The sequence below is a fragment of the Prunus dulcis genome, chromosome 6 (genome assembly GCF_902201215.1).
Source record: "Prunus dulcis chromosome 6, ALMONDv2, whole genome shotgun sequence".
NCBI lineage: Eukaryota > Viridiplantae > Streptophyta > Magnoliopsida > Rosales > Rosaceae > Prunus > Prunus dulcis.
The window spans coordinates 721,891-738,804 of NC_047655.1; the positions used below are offsets into that span (position 1 = coordinate 721,891).

General features: G+C 36.8%; 3 protein-coding genes across 8 annotated transcripts; 1 reads left to right on the forward strand and 2 right to left on the reverse strand.

The window, feature by feature from the left end:
• Positions 1–41: 41 nt before the first annotated feature.
• Positions 42–4,510, reverse strand: LOC117631439 (E3 ubiquitin-protein ligase SINAT2-like). 4 transcript variants are annotated; one of them, XM_034364586.1, is made up of 5 exons: positions 3,986–4,369; positions 3,088–3,236; positions 2,351–2,670; positions 1,354–1,740; positions 42–620 (listed from the first exon to the last, which is right to left on the reverse strand). In XM_034364586.1, the coding sequence occupies exons 3-5, from the start codon at positions 2,567–2,569 to the stop codon at positions 387–389; spliced, it is 840 nt and encodes a 279-aa protein (XP_034220477.1). In that variant the 5' UTR covers positions 2,570–2,670; positions 3,088–3,236; positions 3,986–4,369; the 3' UTR covers positions 42–386. The 4 variants fall into 4 exon arrangements, with proteins under 4 accessions (XP_034220477.1, XP_034220474.1, XP_034220476.1 ...); XM_034364583.1 differs by having other exon boundaries at positions 58–615; positions 3,986–4,367; XM_034364584.1 differs by having other exon boundaries at positions 149–615; positions 3,073–3,236; positions 3,986–4,367.
• A 4,646-nt stretch (positions 4,511–9,156) lies between these two features.
• Positions 9,157–10,103, forward strand: LOC117632309 (late embryogenesis abundant protein 1-like). The gene is made up of 2 exons (XM_034365749.1): positions 9,157–9,279; positions 9,489–10,103. Exons 1-2 carry the CDS (start codon positions 9,226–9,228, stop codon positions 9,891–9,893), a joined length of 459 nt encoding a protein of 152 aa, XP_034221640.1. The 5' UTR covers positions 9,157–9,225; the 3' UTR covers positions 9,894–10,103.
• Positions 10,104–11,415: 1,312 nt separating this feature from the next.
• Positions 11,416–14,835, reverse strand: LOC117632815 (WD repeat-containing protein 43). Of its 3 annotated transcripts, none has more exons than XM_034366407.1 (7): positions 14,678–14,835; positions 13,313–13,405; positions 12,757–12,998; positions 12,587–12,669; positions 12,385–12,496; positions 12,014–12,088; positions 11,416–11,934 (listed from the first exon to the last, which is right to left on the reverse strand). In XM_034366407.1, the coding sequence occupies exons 2-7, from the start codon at positions 13,392–13,394 to the stop codon at positions 11,749–11,751; spliced, it is 780 nt and encodes a 259-aa protein (XP_034222298.1). In that variant the 5' UTR covers positions 13,395–13,405; positions 14,678–14,835; the 3' UTR covers positions 11,416–11,748. The 3 variants fall into 3 exon arrangements, with proteins under 3 accessions (XP_034222298.1, XP_034222296.1, XP_034222297.1); XM_034366405.1 differs by having other exon boundaries at positions 14,683–14,834; XM_034366406.1 differs by lacking the exon at positions 14,678–14,835 and adding an exon at positions 13,837–13,963.
• Between the last annotated feature and the right edge of the window lie 2,079 nt (positions 14,836–16,914).

Here is a 16,914-nt window from a genome sequence, read left to right on the forward strand (position 1 = left end):
CAAGTAAGCTTTTTTCCAAAAGTTATCAAGATTGAATAGTGTGTGGAAATTCAAATATACCTTGAACCATGACTCAGTTAAAAGTTGCATGCAGTCCCTGCCTTTTTTGTTACTTACAGAAGATCCATAGTCAAAACACTGTCCTAGATAAACTAATGAACCAAAGCATCTTAATTTTATCAAGCAACATAAATCCAGCCTTCTTACATAGTTAAGCCCTGAATTCCTTCCAACCTTTTATTTTTCACAGCAAAGGGTTACAAATATCTTTGAACAAGTTTCTAGTTTTATATCTCAGTGTTCTTTCCATATACGACCAGCGACTTTCAGCTTCAGTTCCTGCCTATTACCACCGGAGAAGAAGAGTGCTAAGTTCCTTTGAATGATTAGTCCATCTTGACTGTCACGAACTTTTCTGTGGCTATCTCGGATGCTCCTAGGAATTCCTTGCCATATAAGCTTTCTGCCACTGCCGCTAACTTCGAGACTATAAGTGAATTGCTTTGCCTCATCATCATCACCCATGAACCGGAGGAAGGCCATGTAAACAGGTGCAGTTCCAATGTGGAAAGCCTCAAAATGCAAGCAAAACTGACGCCCAAAACAGTTAAAAATCTGCACTACATTCAAATATCACAAATGGATATGAATACATTGGTAGAGATTGAACTGAATCAAATAAGAGAAGCTAAGCAACCGCAAATTTTTTTTCTTAATAGTGAAACATGTCTTAAAAACTTCAAGGAACATACTTTTAAAAAATAACAGGCTGACGTTCATATAGACTGAATTGAAATACTATCGTCTTAGTGGATAACACCTCCCATTGAAAAGATAGAATGCATAACCAATTACTCAGGAAAAGGAAACAAGTAGGATGTACAGTTTGCTGGTCAGGGGGAAAGGGAAACAAGTCTGAGTATAGCTCAGACAAGCATTCCAAAAAGGTATTTATAAGACTGCAAAGTTCGTACCCCTTTTTCTACTTTCTTCTCAGCAATTAAAGAAATCATAGCCAAAGATTAAACACGAATGTCAGCAATTTTTCCTTTCAGGATTAAGAAAGAGGAGAATAACAAATTACGCTATCTCAGTAGGGTTTTATTGATGCAGACAGTGATTGGACTCATGGATTTCCCACAAAAGGGTGGCCTTCACACTAAACAGTAGAAATTTGGAAAAAAATGTCATCCTGAAATCAATGAAGGTACTTTCACTGGTAACACAAAAAATATTGTATTAAGTTTTTACTTGGTACTTAAAAGATGCAATATTTCTGACAAGATTGTTTATAGAAATGCAATTTGTGCGTGTCATATACATAAAAAAAGTGAGTGAGTGCGAAACACTTACGGTCAACATCCATGTAGCATTGTCAACTTCTTGGGGATTGGATTTAACATATCTATGGTTGAAAGTACATCCGTCATGCATGTCAACCTTGTGATCATTTTTAAGATGCATCATAAGGAGTTGGATATCTCCTGTGACAGAACAATCAGCTCCAGCATAAGGGCAGTTGTATGGACGATATTTACAGATTTTCTCATGCTTTAGCTTGCTGTAGTATGGGAATATATCTTGGCAACCATAAATTTGGTATCTACAAGGAAGATCCAGCGACTCTGCTACTTTCTCCAGTGCCAAGCATCTTATATTTCCAAGTTCATTGCGACACGTGGGGCAACAGTTGTGCACTCTAACCTTACAGCTCGAGCAGAGAGTATGGCCATTTGGACACTACAATATAAGCTTCAATAAGTTCTCACTTTGATAAAACCATATCCTAGGACATGCATAATAGTACCTATGTGCATGTAATGCAACCTGAAGATCAAATAAAGTTAATGCATATAATGGGAAAATGCAATTGATGCCCTCCCGGTAGCAAGCAGATGCATGGATTTTGTTAGGAGTTTATGAGACAGAGAGCTAACATACTTGGAGTATATAATTATATATAAGATAGGATGGTGTACATTTTAATCATCATGTTAGATGATATGTGACGGTATTTCTCAATTAATGCTTCACATTCGACGTGTAGAAACAGTTTTAAAGAAATCCAGTTCTGAAGCACATGTTTTTGAGATATTCAAATTTGTGAATATTTTCTGAGTTGTATATATTTTATGCAATATAAATGAGTTTCAAATTTTGAGTAACTTTATATTAGATAATGTAATTTTGTACAACTACCAGATACTTCAAAGCCTATTAGCATCAATTGCAGGAAAAAAAATTGGTTCTATGATTTTTCTTATTTTGAAGTTTTGATAATTTAATATTAATAAAAAGGAGAATGAGATCCTCCACGACCATTAAATTTTGAACAAATACTAGAACGTACCTGGTGAATTGGAGGACACATTAAATTCATGCAAACAGGACACTCGAGTAGGTCATGCACATTGTGGTTTGATGGCATTCCAGGAATTCCAAGCAAACCAGGGGCAGCTTTTCTGAAAGGGGAAGTCCTTACATCACCAGTGGAAGTTGCAACATCAGAATCTGCAAACGCCATACGAGACTCAGCCACATCCTCACAGAAGTGACCTCCAGGAGACATGTTTCTTCCTCAAATGTCAATGCCGGTACTCTCAAATTGGGATCAATATCATAGTCTATTCCCCAATTGTGTAACTTTTCTCAAGTGTCAATTTAATTACCCTGTCACCCACCATTAGAAGTTTAGTGGTATGCAGAACTTCTCTTTTAACCAAATGTATGAAGTTGATTTTATGGAAAGCAAGGTATTTATCAGAAAAAGGCAGAAAATAAAGATGCCATTCTACATTTTCAAGAAATCCATCTAATTGCATTGAAGTCAACTTTAGACAAGTGAAAAACTTTATCTCTTGTGCATGGATGAGAGAGTTTGAGGTGGGATTTCGGGTGAGAAAGGGCTAGGGTATGATCTTGGGAAAAATTCGGAATGGATTTGTGAATTGTCAGACATACTTTAAAATGGGATTTTAGAGCCCAAAATTCCATCTAAAAATACCACCTAAAGTGGCAAACGAAACAAGGAGATACTGTGCTTAGTGACTATTTTCTTGTTTAGTTGAACACCTCTTGATTTCTTACCACTCCGCCCCTAAACCTTCACAGAGTCTCTTAACTTCTCTAGGAGAGGGTGATAGAAAATGCAGGTGGTTCCACAGTTAGCATGGTTAACAAGATCTTTGTCGAATGGAAGCTGTGAGCAATAATTCCATTGCCTACAATGGTATTTCCTGTTCACAACAAAACCTATCAGAACTGTTAACATAAGTGATTGAAGAAAAAGTAGTTTCACTTGTGTAATGAGTCTCAAAAGAAGACAAAAAAAGACTAATTTGAGTGTGTGAAGAAAACTGGAAGAACAATTCTCTTGGGCCTCTCGGAGATTATGAAAATTTGTAAAAAGTAAAAGTAGTTGCCTTATTTTCTCACTGTGAAGCTTACAAAAGCATGAAACAATCTTGTCCTTCACATGATTTATCAGAAGTTAGCATATTCAGATTAAACAACTTCCAAATGATTATACCCAAGAAATTCAAAATAAGAAAAATGACAAAAACAATGAATTGCCCTGCTATGGGAATCTTTAACAACTACAATGCACAGTGAAGATCCCTGCAAAAAGAGAGGAATTAAAAAGGGGGGAAAGAAGACAAGCTGGCGATGAATATTTCCAAGTAAGATGTAACAAAAGTGGAAAACTCTGAAGCAAGGACAATCTAGCATATGCAAAATTACATCTCAAGAGATGCTTTCACTTTTCATGACAAACTCCAGCACACATTTCACATTTCAAAGCAATTTCAGAAAATGGAAGCTGAATAGTACAAATTAACTGCATACTCCAAACAAGCATAATTCCAGACCAGTAACAGTAAGCAAAACCCAATTCAAGCATCCCACCAAAATTGCAGTCTGAATCAAACTACCCAATATAAACAACACACAAACAAATTAACAGAGAAGAAATAGAAAATCTTACCAAGAACTGTAAATACCCCAAATGAGATTTTGAGCCAAAACCAATGGCACAAAAGAGAGAACTGCCAAATTCCCAGATGAGATTCTGAGCCCAAGTGCTTGAATATTCAACTTTAATCCACCCCAGCTTCCAATAATTGAACAAATTTTTTTTCCTCCAAAAAAAAAAATAAATAAAAGAAAGAAAAACACAAGAAGGAGGATGTTGAGGTGGAGAGAATCCGTGAAAGCTGGCCCGGATTATATGCGTGTCTTAGATTGATTTGGGCATGACAAAGTTTCCAACTTCCAAGAGTCAAAGTCTCAAAGATGATAGATTTTTGGATTTTGGCTTGCTTGCATTTGTGAGCGTGTGTCTCTGTTGCCTCTTAACACCTAAGCACACTTGGGACAATATTTTATACTTTTTCATTGCAATTAATGGGTCTGTGTCTTTTAGCACCTCCTCCTTTCTTTGCCATTGCCCCATTTGCCCCATTGGTATTGGCAAGCTGACATTTCCCGCACGCAACGTTTTGAATATTTCAAACCAAAACCAGCCTCCTGGCCATCGGACCGTTTAAAGTTGAAAAAGTGACCTCAAACAGAGTGGGGGTGGGAGAGGTGGTCAGGTGAAGTCAAGTCCATGCTACTTTGGCTGCAGTTGCATTGCTCGTTGGCTATTGGTTCTGGTTCTGGAAAGTCAAAGTGACCCAAGTCACTGGATCCAAACGTTGCAAAGGCGATGGCTCCTCTGAAAGAGACAGTCGGTGCGAGTTTGAGTTTATGTGATTATTTATGGGTCGCCTGAAAAGGCCATGTGGTCATGAATGCACGAATCCAAGGAAGATTTTGGCTTCCTGTTTTCGTTATGTCTCTTCAACTTAAGGCAACCAAAGTAGAGATTTATGAGCAAATTTCACTTGTTAGCTGCTAGATAAAGGAAGAGATTCTTGTGTCCGGCGTTACAGGTTCATTTAGATGAATTAATTCTACACTCGTTTTTATTAGAGTCTGACACAATGTACTGATCGTAACTAAAAAATGATTAAGCGATGGCATCCACACTCCATGTTAATAACATAATTAATTATGAAGAAATTCCTCCTTATTATAAGGTAATCTGTATCTTTGGGGAAAGGTAATTGAACAATGTTGTTACACCGGCAAACGATAGACAACAACATTTGTACAAGTCAAGGTAATTGAACCACTTTATATACCTGTTTCTTTGTGCAGATAGGAAGATATATTAATATAATAATATAGTATGTCTCACATCGGGGGCTCCCAACCCGCTCTTAGAGGACCAGATGGCAGTTTTGATTGGAAGCCTAGATTGCTAGATATCATTGTAGCCTTTTGTGGATAAATTATTTACAAATGATAAGTACATAGAACATAAATTCTTGAAGAGAAATCAATGTTTAATGACCTGTCATTAGAAGATATTTAACTTAATAATTGAGAGAGAGAGAGAGAGAGAGAGAGAGAGAGAGAGAGAGAGAGAGAGAGAGGTCGGAGTTGGACTTCTGGTTTCAACGGCAAAATATTTGTCTATCAATGACAAAAAAGGTTTTAATCTTGCCTTTCTCTTTCCTTGAACAGAGAAAAATTATGGACAGACAGATACCATTGCTCTTCTTGAATTCAACATGTCATTCCTTCCTTTGAAAGTCTTATTTTTTTGGGTTGCTTCATAATAAAACCTTTTTATTTTTCTGGGATGAGGTTTAAACAAGAAAGCTTATAGATACAAGATAACTCACTTAAACATGTAACACAAGATTCAGACTGAAAATCAAGCAAAATTAACACTCTAAAAAAAAATGAGACCTTACCAATATGTTTCTGTGATGAACTCAGTGTATCAATGGAACAATGAAAACAGAATCTAATTTTGATTAGAGGGGAAGAAGAGTTTTAATTGGAGTTTGTGTAGACTAATTGTTGTTCTAATTTTGACTGATATGATATGCCAAAGGCGGGCTTCTCAGTCAGAGTCACCTTGCGCGTAGTCAAATAAGAATAATATTCAGCCTTAAGCAAGAAGAGCCTACAAGTCAATATGGTGGCTGCACTTCATGCATTAATTCTCCCCTCTAGATATAGTTAACATTTCCAAACAAAGAAGCCATATATGATGCTGTAAATTTTCCCAGGAGTTTTCTGTTTGTTTCCCATCAAAGTCAGAACCATCTCTAATTAATTTATAGAAATAAATATTACTTCAGAGATCATGACCCTTTTTGGGGTTGTTTCTGAGGCTTTCGTTCATTATCTCATTGCCTTTCCTGCAGTCAATATCTTCTGCATGATTTTGGAAAAAAGAATGAGCCCTGAGATGTTCTTTTTGTTCACAGTGATCTACTTTGTGCTTGCTGAGGCTCTTCTTTATTGTCTCATTTCCTCTCCAACCAGTACCATCTCCAAAAACAACTTGTCCAAATGGCCTTTTATGCTATTCTTAGCGCTCACGAGTTCCGGATTTGATTATTAATGTTCCTCCAGCTTTTAAAAGTTGGATTAGAACATCGTATGCAGGGGAATTTCTGCAGCATATGCAAGAAATAGGTCCTGATGTGTCCTTTATGCATATGGCGGTCTGCTTTGTGCTTTCTCAGGCTTTTGGTTATTATGTGATGTCCTCTCCATCCAGTATCATCTCCAGGAATAGATTGCCCAAATGGCCTTTTGTGCTACTCTTAAACTTATTCTGGATCCCAGCTCTGGTAAACTATGTACGATGAAATATGAACGGCTTTTGTAGCCCAAAAAAGCTACATAATCATGTACATTGTGATTAATGTTGTTTAAGATTATTTGGTTTAATACCTGTTAATTAAAGATCTCAACTAGCTTAGCTAGTTGTTAATGTTTTGGTGTTGTTTCTAAGGAAGTGGGATTAGCTAGGGTGACCCAAGCATTAGGCAAGGGAGGGCAATTTGCATAAAACACGCCAACGTTATCTTTGTTATGGACTTTTGGATTGTATTGCTGAGCTTTCAATCATTGTCTCTGATCTGGATCTGGTGTCCTTGTCCTGTGATGTTACAACAATTTTTACTATTGAAGTGAATTGTTTGTATTTTCTAAAACATAGAAGGGGATGAAGAATTACTTTAATTTTTTTTTTTTAAGAAGGTTAAGAAAATATCCCAATCAAGATTTGATTTTGAAATTATAGTTCACTTTTGTCCTCCTTTTCAAGCATTCATCAATTTATTCTTTGCAGGGTCTCTTACCATTCAAATTTCTCCACTTCCCTTTAGAAACCTTGGTTAATTTTCTGCACTGATGGATTTCCATGAAAACCTATGTACATGTCATATAGACTCGTAGTGTTGATATGTTATAGGGAGTGCTCTACAAATTGATGACTGCTCTCCCAATTGAAGTATGCACTGCTTAACATATAACAATACTTAATTAAACAACAAAAGAAGACATATTTTACAGAGTTACATGTGCCAAATATTACAGCTTATACGTAAAGAATGAAGTGTATATCATCATCAATAGTATAAAAGAGAATTATATAATCATCTATATTTAGCAGGATTAGGGCTGCAGGATGGTGATGCCGGATCATCAGCAGCACCAGTTGGTAAGTCAGAGATGGCATCCAGAAGACGGTTAATGCTAGCAGAACGAACCGGCCTAAAGCTGTTGAATGACCTCAACTTGTTCTTGGAGAAGAGATTGGATGAACTTGAAAGGATGAGATAAACCAAAGCTTGAACTACCACAAACATAGCCACCTTCATCAATATGTTATCCACCAACACCAAGGAAGTCTCCACCACCATTTTGTTGTTGTTGTTGTTGTTAATTTCCTTTTTCTAAGAGAAGTGGTTGCAGCAAGAGTTGTGTATTTGCCTAAGCTAGAGTTGGGGAAACCCTTGTTATATATATAGGAGGAGAAAAGGAAGTGCAGCCTAGTGGTTAATACTTTGACCACACATGCTTAATTATATATGTAATTATAATTAATTAGACTGTGGCATAGACTTGACTGCACAGGACTTCAAATTAAGGGTTCTGCTTTTTTCGGATGAAGAGTTTCTTTCTGTTTTAATCATAATTATTTCCACTAGGTTTTGGAAGTTAATGCAAATGATGCAGTTGGTGGCTTAGCTACTTTTTATTAATGGTAATGTGTTGATCACCAAAAGTTTAGAATAGTTGTCATCACAACCATGAGAAGAATGTGACCACCCAAAATTCAAAATGTTGAACTGTGCTTGGCTGACCTGGCCCTGACTCTACATGATCTTTAACGTCTGTACATACTTCTAGTTTTAGATAAGAGAGAGAGAAAGAAAGAAAGAAAGAAAGAAAGAAAGGAAGGAAGAAAGAGGGAAAAAGAATATTTATGTGTTTGCTTTGGAAAGAATCTATGGTGGGAAAAATCCAACGAGACTCTTGTGGCCTATACCGAAAGAAATACATTAATCCCGTGTAAGAGATATGAATACAAACAATTCAAGAAAGACATTCAATTGAAAAGCAAAAGATTACAAATAATCCAATGTTTAATTGTGTGTAAAAGAAGGTTAATTAATTTATAATCATGGTGAATGTTTAGATTTTTGCAAGTGATTAGAAGATACCAACCTTAGTATTTGCGCTAATGGGCTGCAAGAGAGCACATGAAAGTTTGTTATACCTTTTTTGTGAAAAGCACATTTCCACGCAAAGGAGTTATGCAGCTTGATTTGGATACAATGAAAAAATTTACTTTACACCGTACATAAAAGGTTAAAAATGTTGAAAACATAAGGAGTTTGTAACTCAATTTGTTAAGAACATTCGCCAATGCATCCGAGATTCAATCTTCAAAATCTACATCCCGATATAACTTGTATGAGAAAAAAGAAGGGGTAAAAAACAACAGTAACACTACATTATTCAAGCAATTACAAGGATACAATCATACAATACTAGCATGATAGATAGAGTGCAGGCATCAATTTCAGTGTACTACAGTAAACAATCGTATGTCTGAAGCGAAACCAACACCTGGCAACGTGGTGTAGGCTTAGTCATATTAGTCATCGATGTCTTATGAGAGCAAGCCAGGTGTCATCTATGTGTCCACATTCAGGACACATGTCAATCACCTAGCCCACTTCAAGTCATATTTATAGCATGCACTACTACTCTTTCCCAGCATCACAAACTTGAAGAGTAACCTTTTACGGTTTACAACTCAAAAACATTCAGAAGTTCCTGCATATCAATCACTGTGTTGAAAGAGAAATGGCATCTCATAGGCAGAGCTACAGGGCTGGTGAAGCCAAGGGCCAAACTGAGGTAACTCTTTCACAATGCATGCATTGACATGTTAGTTTAGCTACATTTCGTTTTATACAAGTTATATATTGAAGAAGAGGCATTTGAACTCAGAATTACTGGTGCACGGGACAACTATGGTGAACCACTTAAGCTACAAGTCCTTTTTCAGCATTCGTTTAGCTACATTTCAACAAGTATTTATATATGCTACTTTTTTGTTTTCTCAGGAAAAGACAAGCCAGATGATGGGCTCACTAGACGAGAAGGCCCAGGCAGTAAAGGACAAGACCTACGAGACGGCCCAGGCAGCCAAAGAGAGAACAAGGGGTGCATTGCAATCAACCAAAGACAAGGTCCAAGGGAAGGAAGAAGTTGCCAAGGATAAAGCAGATGTTGCAAAGGGTAAGGCCAGGCAGAGCAAGGAGGTGACCAAGCAGAAGGCCTCGGAAGAGGCCGGAAAAGCCCAAGATACGGCGGAAGCCGGGAAGGACAAGTCTGAGGGGTTCCTCCAGCAGACTGGAGAGAGTGTGAAGAACATGGCAGAGAGTGCTGCTGATGCTGTCAAAAGTACCTTTGGCATGGCCAAGGATGAAGATGAAGACACTCCTTATTATAGGAAGGACAGGGACTAGTTTGAAGTGATATATATTGTTACTTTCTGTACTTTCAGCTGTTGTTTTTTAAGTTGCTTATGTTGTCGTTGCCGGGCAAAGTTTTAGAAGTCCTGTGCTTTCCCTCTCTGTGAGATAGATGGGAATGTGCCTTTGGTTTTTTAGTGTCATAGGAGTGGAATTGTAATTTTCAGTCATATATGAAATGCAATCCGCTGAACTACATTTCATGGGTCTTTCTTTGCAGTGTAGCCGCCGGCTCTACGTTGGAAAATTTCAATTTACAAAGTCTCGCCGCGCGGCTATACTGTAGGAAACTTCTATTTATATAGTACAGCCGCACGGCTATACTTTACACTATAATCTTTCAAAATAGTATAGCCGCTCGGCTATACTATTTTTAAAAAACAAATATAGCCGTGCGGCTAAACTCGGTTTTATCTATTTATAGAATACAGCCGCGCGGCTATACGTGTTTCGACACGTAGCCGCCTAGGCGGGTTCTCTCCTCCAGTCGCCTGTGTCAATTGTGGGTTCCCTTCCACCTTATCAAGCCTAAAGCAACCAAACGCACACCTTCAAACAAAACGACAAAACTTGAATTGCTAAACCAGATGCCCAACTTTTAAATAAATTTGAAAACAAAAAATCAACCCAGAAATCAGTATCACTTGGACTTAGTTGGGTTATCAACCAACGACTTGAGCACCTAGTGAGGTGCGTGTCTTGAGGTTACTGGACTGGAGTGGCTGAAGTTGCAGAACAGAGTGAGAAACTTGCTGCCAGGAAAGTTTCCCTGTTTCTCCGCTTGCAGGAGATTAGGTGCCACGTGTCAAAAATAGTATAGCCGCGGCTATACTATTTTTTTGAAAACATAAAACCCAAGTATTTATAAAAAACAAATAAAAAACGAGTAAAGCCACGCGGCTAGACTAAAAAGGAGTATATCCGCGCGGCTATACTACTTATTTTAGTAACATAAGTGACCCGCCTAGCGCCTCCAGGCTCCAGCCATTGGAAGCCCACGTGTCAAAAATAGTATAGCCGCCCGGCTATACTATTTATTTTGAAAAAAAGATTACCCCCCTAGCGCCTCCTAGCTACTAAAAGCTGAAAAATCGTATAGCCAAACGGCTATACTATTTTTGAAAACATTAAAAACCCGAGTACAACCGCGCGGCTATACTATTGTTAAAATAAAAAAAAATCTTTTATTTTTATAAAGAATATAGCCATACGTTTTCCATATATTTGAATATTTAAATGGCATATCCGCACAGCTCTATCCTTTAAATATATATGAGTATTTAAAGAGTATATTCGATGAAGTACCTGGACAGGTTCGCTTGGCTCTTTGTTATCATCTTGTTGAAATCTTGGTTGGCTTGTGTCAAAAGGGGGGAAAAATTATAATTTTTATCGTTTAGTTGTTTTGTTGAAGCTTATTTAGTTGTTTTGTTGAAGCTTATTCGTGCTTGTTAGGTATTTTTCATGTGAATACAGTGAAGTTGATCTAAATATTGTCTGATTTGTGACATTCAAATATTTCAAAAGTATAGCTGCTATTTAAATATATTGGACTCAAGAGTCCCTTCTAATACATTATCAACCGAAAACCTCGGAAACTTTCAGTGACGGTGGAGAAAGTAAAACTGATCACACGTGACTCACCACTGTCTCTCCCTCCTCTCCATATGCCTAATAAATTTCTTCATCTCCATCACAAGTTTCCAAGGTTTTTCAACTTGAAGGATAGACAAGCATGCAACAAAATTTCTTTCATATTGAATGCTCATGTGATTGGTACAATTACTAATAAATTGGGAACATTATCAGCCCCATCTGAATACAATCAGAAGGAATCTCAAATTTTGCATCAATCACTTATGTCCTCAATTCCTTCAAAATCACTAACACCATCAAGTGCTGCATCTGACTCCTCTTCATCTTCATCGTCTTGATCGGTGTCCATGGCATCCTCAGATTCCTCTTCATCACTGTCATCATTGTCCTCATAAACAACAGGAATTGTGGTGCCAGTCTCATCCACATCATCAAGTACCTGTTCAAAAAGCTTGCATTAACTAAGTTTTCGAGAGTATCTCACTTGCAATGAATTTCACTAATACAAGCACCCTTACCCCTGTATAAAGTAAGTCTAAGACACTTGATAGTTGAAGAGATGACTGAAAAGTGGAAACTCTGGACTCAATGAGCTGCATATATAATGATAAATTCCATTAGAAAAAACAAAAACTAGAAGGCTTTCCTATGACATGATATTAACCATTTCATTATTCACTTGCAACTTTCTCTAAGAAAAGAAAAAAGAGGAAATGAAAGAAAAACGAAAATGAACTAGTGATATACGTAGAACATGAGCATGCCACTTCCAAGTTTAATTTTACATTCAACTAAGTAATTTCGATTTCGAAACGAAGTCCGGTTGGCCTCTTTCTTAAACAATAACTTTTCTTTGGGAGGGGATATATCTATATCAAAAGTTGCTGACCTGATACAAGGAGTTCAAGGCACTTAAAGAAGATTCTTGGGACACTATACCACTTGCATGTTGAAGAAGTAGACTTCTCAACCATGGAAGTGCACATGCCAAAATTGCACCCCTGAAGTAAAAAAAATACAGCATAAAAATGAATCAATTAGGTAAGCCAAAAAATCATCCGGCATATACAGTGTACTACTAGCTAGCTTACCTCGACTGAATAATAGAAATGAGAGATTGTAAGAGCTTCAAAACACCAGATGGATTCAATAGTGAGATAGACTTTGCAATGACCTAAAACAATAGATTATATCATCCACATTAACACTTATCTTAAAACATCAGTTTAAAATAATTAATATGAACTATGGAAGCTACTACCTTCTCATCTTGGGTGTATAAGCAATCTAATAGAAGGGCACGGTCTTCGGCATGTAGTGCTTGTTTAAGTAAAATATGAACAGAGTCTGCACTTGGAGGCTTTGCATTGAGAGAAGAGTCTTCTTTATCTTGGCTCTTTGGTCCATCATTATCTAATAAATTTAAACTTTCAAGTTTTTCTCCCATGGTTGGTTCATTCAAATCATCCTCAACAAGGACTCCGTCTGCAGCCTCTCCATTACCTACATGGATAAAGGGTACACATATCAACAAACCAAATGCTCAAGATTTGTATATTGTGCATGAACAGTTGTCCTCCTAATCTACAATTAGGAAGTTTGAATAAAATATGAAAAAAATGTAATCAAATAATCATGATTCACGTTATACTTCATCATAATAACATTAATTTTGATAGTACACACGCAGTAGTGCACTTTATCTAATCCTTTCCTTTTCCCCCCTCTTGAATGGAGAGGGGTTTGGAATAGAACCAGTATTATTCAAAAATCTCAAACGGTGCTCCTAGTTTCGTGTTGAGTATAAGAACCCTTACCAAGTTCAACGATGTCTTTAACAGTTGGAAGATCTGGATCCGGTGCTGCTGCACGCTTCTTACTTCCCTTTTTACTCTTCATTGGCGGAGTTGCTGTCAGTGAAAAGGCATATGAAGATTCTGTTAGAATTTCTACAGCAGGACAATTCAAGAAGTGCGTTCATAGTAATGATTATCACATAAAAGAATATCAACTTTTTTTTTTTAATAGAAACGAAATTTATTGAAAGAAAAAAAAGAGGAACACACAGGTGGATAAGAAATCCACAAGCCAAACGAGCAACAACAGAAAAACAGACTAAAAAAACAAAGACACCAGCCAAACTACACAAAGACTGCTACACCAGAAAGACCCAAAGAAACCAAGTCGCAAACAAACACTTCACATCACAGCAGCAGCGATATGATATGCTCCATGGATACGGTCCCGAAACGTCAAGAGGTAATTTTGACGGCAACCAAAAGAGAAGAAGAAGAAGAAGGAGGAGGAGGAAGAAGGAAGAATGATAAAGAAAAGAAGTTACTTGCGCTTGCAGCTGCTGCGAATCTTCAGTTGCAGACAGTTGCTGTGCGAAGAAGAGGCGGCTAACTAGTGAAGAAGATGATGTTAGGTGCCCTAATTACAATACGCACCGTTTTAGTTGCATGTTAGGTGGCCTATGTTAAAAAATTGTTTTATACCTTTTTAAGTCTAATGCATTCATTTGGCCCAGCTCAAGAACCGAAAGAAATCATATATGGCCTAGAAAAACACAAGGAACCAGAAAAAAGGCCCCAAAATTTGAATTGACACACCAACAACCACTCCCTCATCCTCATAAAAAATCCTCTTGTTGCGCTCCATCCAAATGTTCCAAAATAGAGACTGTACCAAGCAACCCCATAAGGTTGAAGCACGCTTCCCCCTGCCCCAAATGACACAATGGAAACAGAGAAGATCATAGCAACTTTTTGGAATAACCCAAACAGTCTTAACCTCCGTCAACAAGGTCTACCATAGACTTAGCCAAAAGAGGCACTGTAAAAAAAGGTGATCCACGCAAATATGTGATGGTATAATACTGAGTAAAGTAACAAGAAATATGAACAAATAATTTGAATTTAACTCGACCAATCTATATAATAATAAGCTGAAAATGATTTCGAAGAGGTAAAGGCAACCCAACACAACACAGAGCAACAAACCCATCTAAAAACAAGCTGTAAAACAAAATTGAAAGCCTCAAAGCAAAACCCATCTCTCGAAAGCACCATAACCAAATAGGACGAAGACTTGTGTAGTCATAATCAGAAAAAAAAAAAAAAAAAAAAAAAAAAAGTTGGTTCACAGAGCTTGAACTTGAAAAGAGTTTAAGAACGAGTTACCTTACCTTGAGAGATTTTTGTGGAAGCTTGGGCAACAATCTTCAATGGAGTTTAAAGGGGAGTGATGAGAAGGGACGAGAGATTGAGAGGCGGCGGCTGTAAGGACTGAGGAGTACAAGAGGCGAAGAAAGAGAGGGAGGAAACGAAAGAAGAGGACGGCTTGTAGGCATTGTAAGTGGCAACTGGTTTGTTAGCTTCTTGGGCCTTTGGGCCTTGCTTTTCTTTTTCGAAAAGTAACCTCTCCTTCCTTCGGTTCGGCCTAGATCAACCAGAAAATAAATCTCCTAAATTTACACCATCTTACTTATTATTATTATTTTTTTAGTACGACCGATATTGAGAGAGAATCAAATCTAGAAACTTGATTGCACGTTGAAGAACAAATATTGAGCTACAAACCACTTGCCCATCATTAATTGTTAAATTGCTTAAACATAAGGTAATTTAAGATTGTCAATTACAATCAATCACAATCAATTTCCTATTGACAGCCAAAATATGGTAATTAACAATTAACATTTACCCCAAAAAAAAAAAAAAAAGAAGAAAAGAAAAGAAGAAAGTTCTTTAGGTATCCAGCTGGTTGAATGAAATAGTGTGAAATCTTTTCCAAATTGCCAACTTCACATCACAATATTATGTGTGAATAAATAATAATTGATCGGGAAACATAATAATTGAATGAAAATGTTAGAGATATTATACAAGTACATAATATTTCAATAAGGAAAATAAGACAAGAATAATAATAAAATTTAAAGGACTGAAAATCTAAAGAAATGGGAGATGATCAAGGCATAATGGAGGCAACTTTCATATAAATTGGTTATAATTTTTCGATACAAGCAATGTTAAAGAAGTGAAAATTCAAACACAAATCCTCGAATGCAGGAATGAACTTATTTGCTTTTAAAATATATAAACCCTAAACTTTATGTTACAATGATCACATTCACTTTAAGCAAACATCAATAAGCCATGCTACCTTCTTCTTATTCAACACCATCACTTCCTCCCCATCCTCCTCCTTCTCCTTACCCTAATGCTCTTGGTATTCTACTAGTTTTGTTGGGAATTTTTCTAATAAATGAGATTATAAATTCTAGTAGTTATTTTGTTGGGCTTGCAAGTTTAATCCCAATCGGCATCCTAGCTGTCGTCATGATAGTGGTTTCCTTGTTCCTTGCCATTGTTGACCCATTTCGAAGAAAAGCCTTGGAGATGCTTCTGCCGCCACCCACAATTTACAGAAGCCGTGAATTCATAACCAGAAGAAGAAGTTGCCGGCAGCAATGTGTTATTTGCATGGAGGACTTAGTCGACGGTGACTGCTGCCGGGTTCTGCCTACTTGCAAGCACACCTTTCATTTGATGTGCATTGATCCTTGGCTCACTTCTCAGCTTACTTGTCCCATTTGTCGTAACCCTATCTCCACTGTATATGACTTGTGTTAATTAACTAGTTTATATGTTTTATTGATGTAACACACATTTCTCTTTTCTTTTTCTTTTTTTGTCATTATGTAATACACATGTTTTTGATCGAAAAGTGGAAATTTCATTGAATAAATGCTAGAGTACAAATAGTTATAAGATCTTCTGTGGAAGAAATTCGGTCAAAGAAAAAAGAGTACCTCAACATCCGAAACAACCTAAAACAATAAATGTACCCACTCTCCATGTCAATTACCAATTGTAAAGCCAACCATTCAGGAGCCAATTAACCTTCCCACCAAAATTGATGGTAAGAACTTTGTAACCTATTATTGATTGATTAACTTCCTCTCAAAGTAAGTGAGATACAAACATTTCTACATAATTCGTTGCATTTTAATGGTCTATATCCTGCCCTAAGCTATGTTGTTTTAATTAATGGTTAATCCAAAGCAAACTGAGGAGCTAATCTCTCTTAATCGCTTGTTCTATATTTATAAAAAAAGGGTTAATCAAAGCAAAGTGAAATGTTAAGATTTTTTCAGTCACTCAAGTATACATATTCCCACCGACAAAAAAAGAACATGAATTGAAATTGAATTAAACATTAATTTCCCTAAAAAAAAGATATGTGATGGTAATTAAAGATCACAATTGATCTCCTAATTGTAATCCAGCTGGGTGAATGAAATATGATCAATATCCGAAATTGCTAACTTTACCTCACAAAAAAAGGATACTTTAATTTTAAGATAAAAAAATAATAGTACAATTAAATGAAAGAAAATCAAGAGAAATGATCA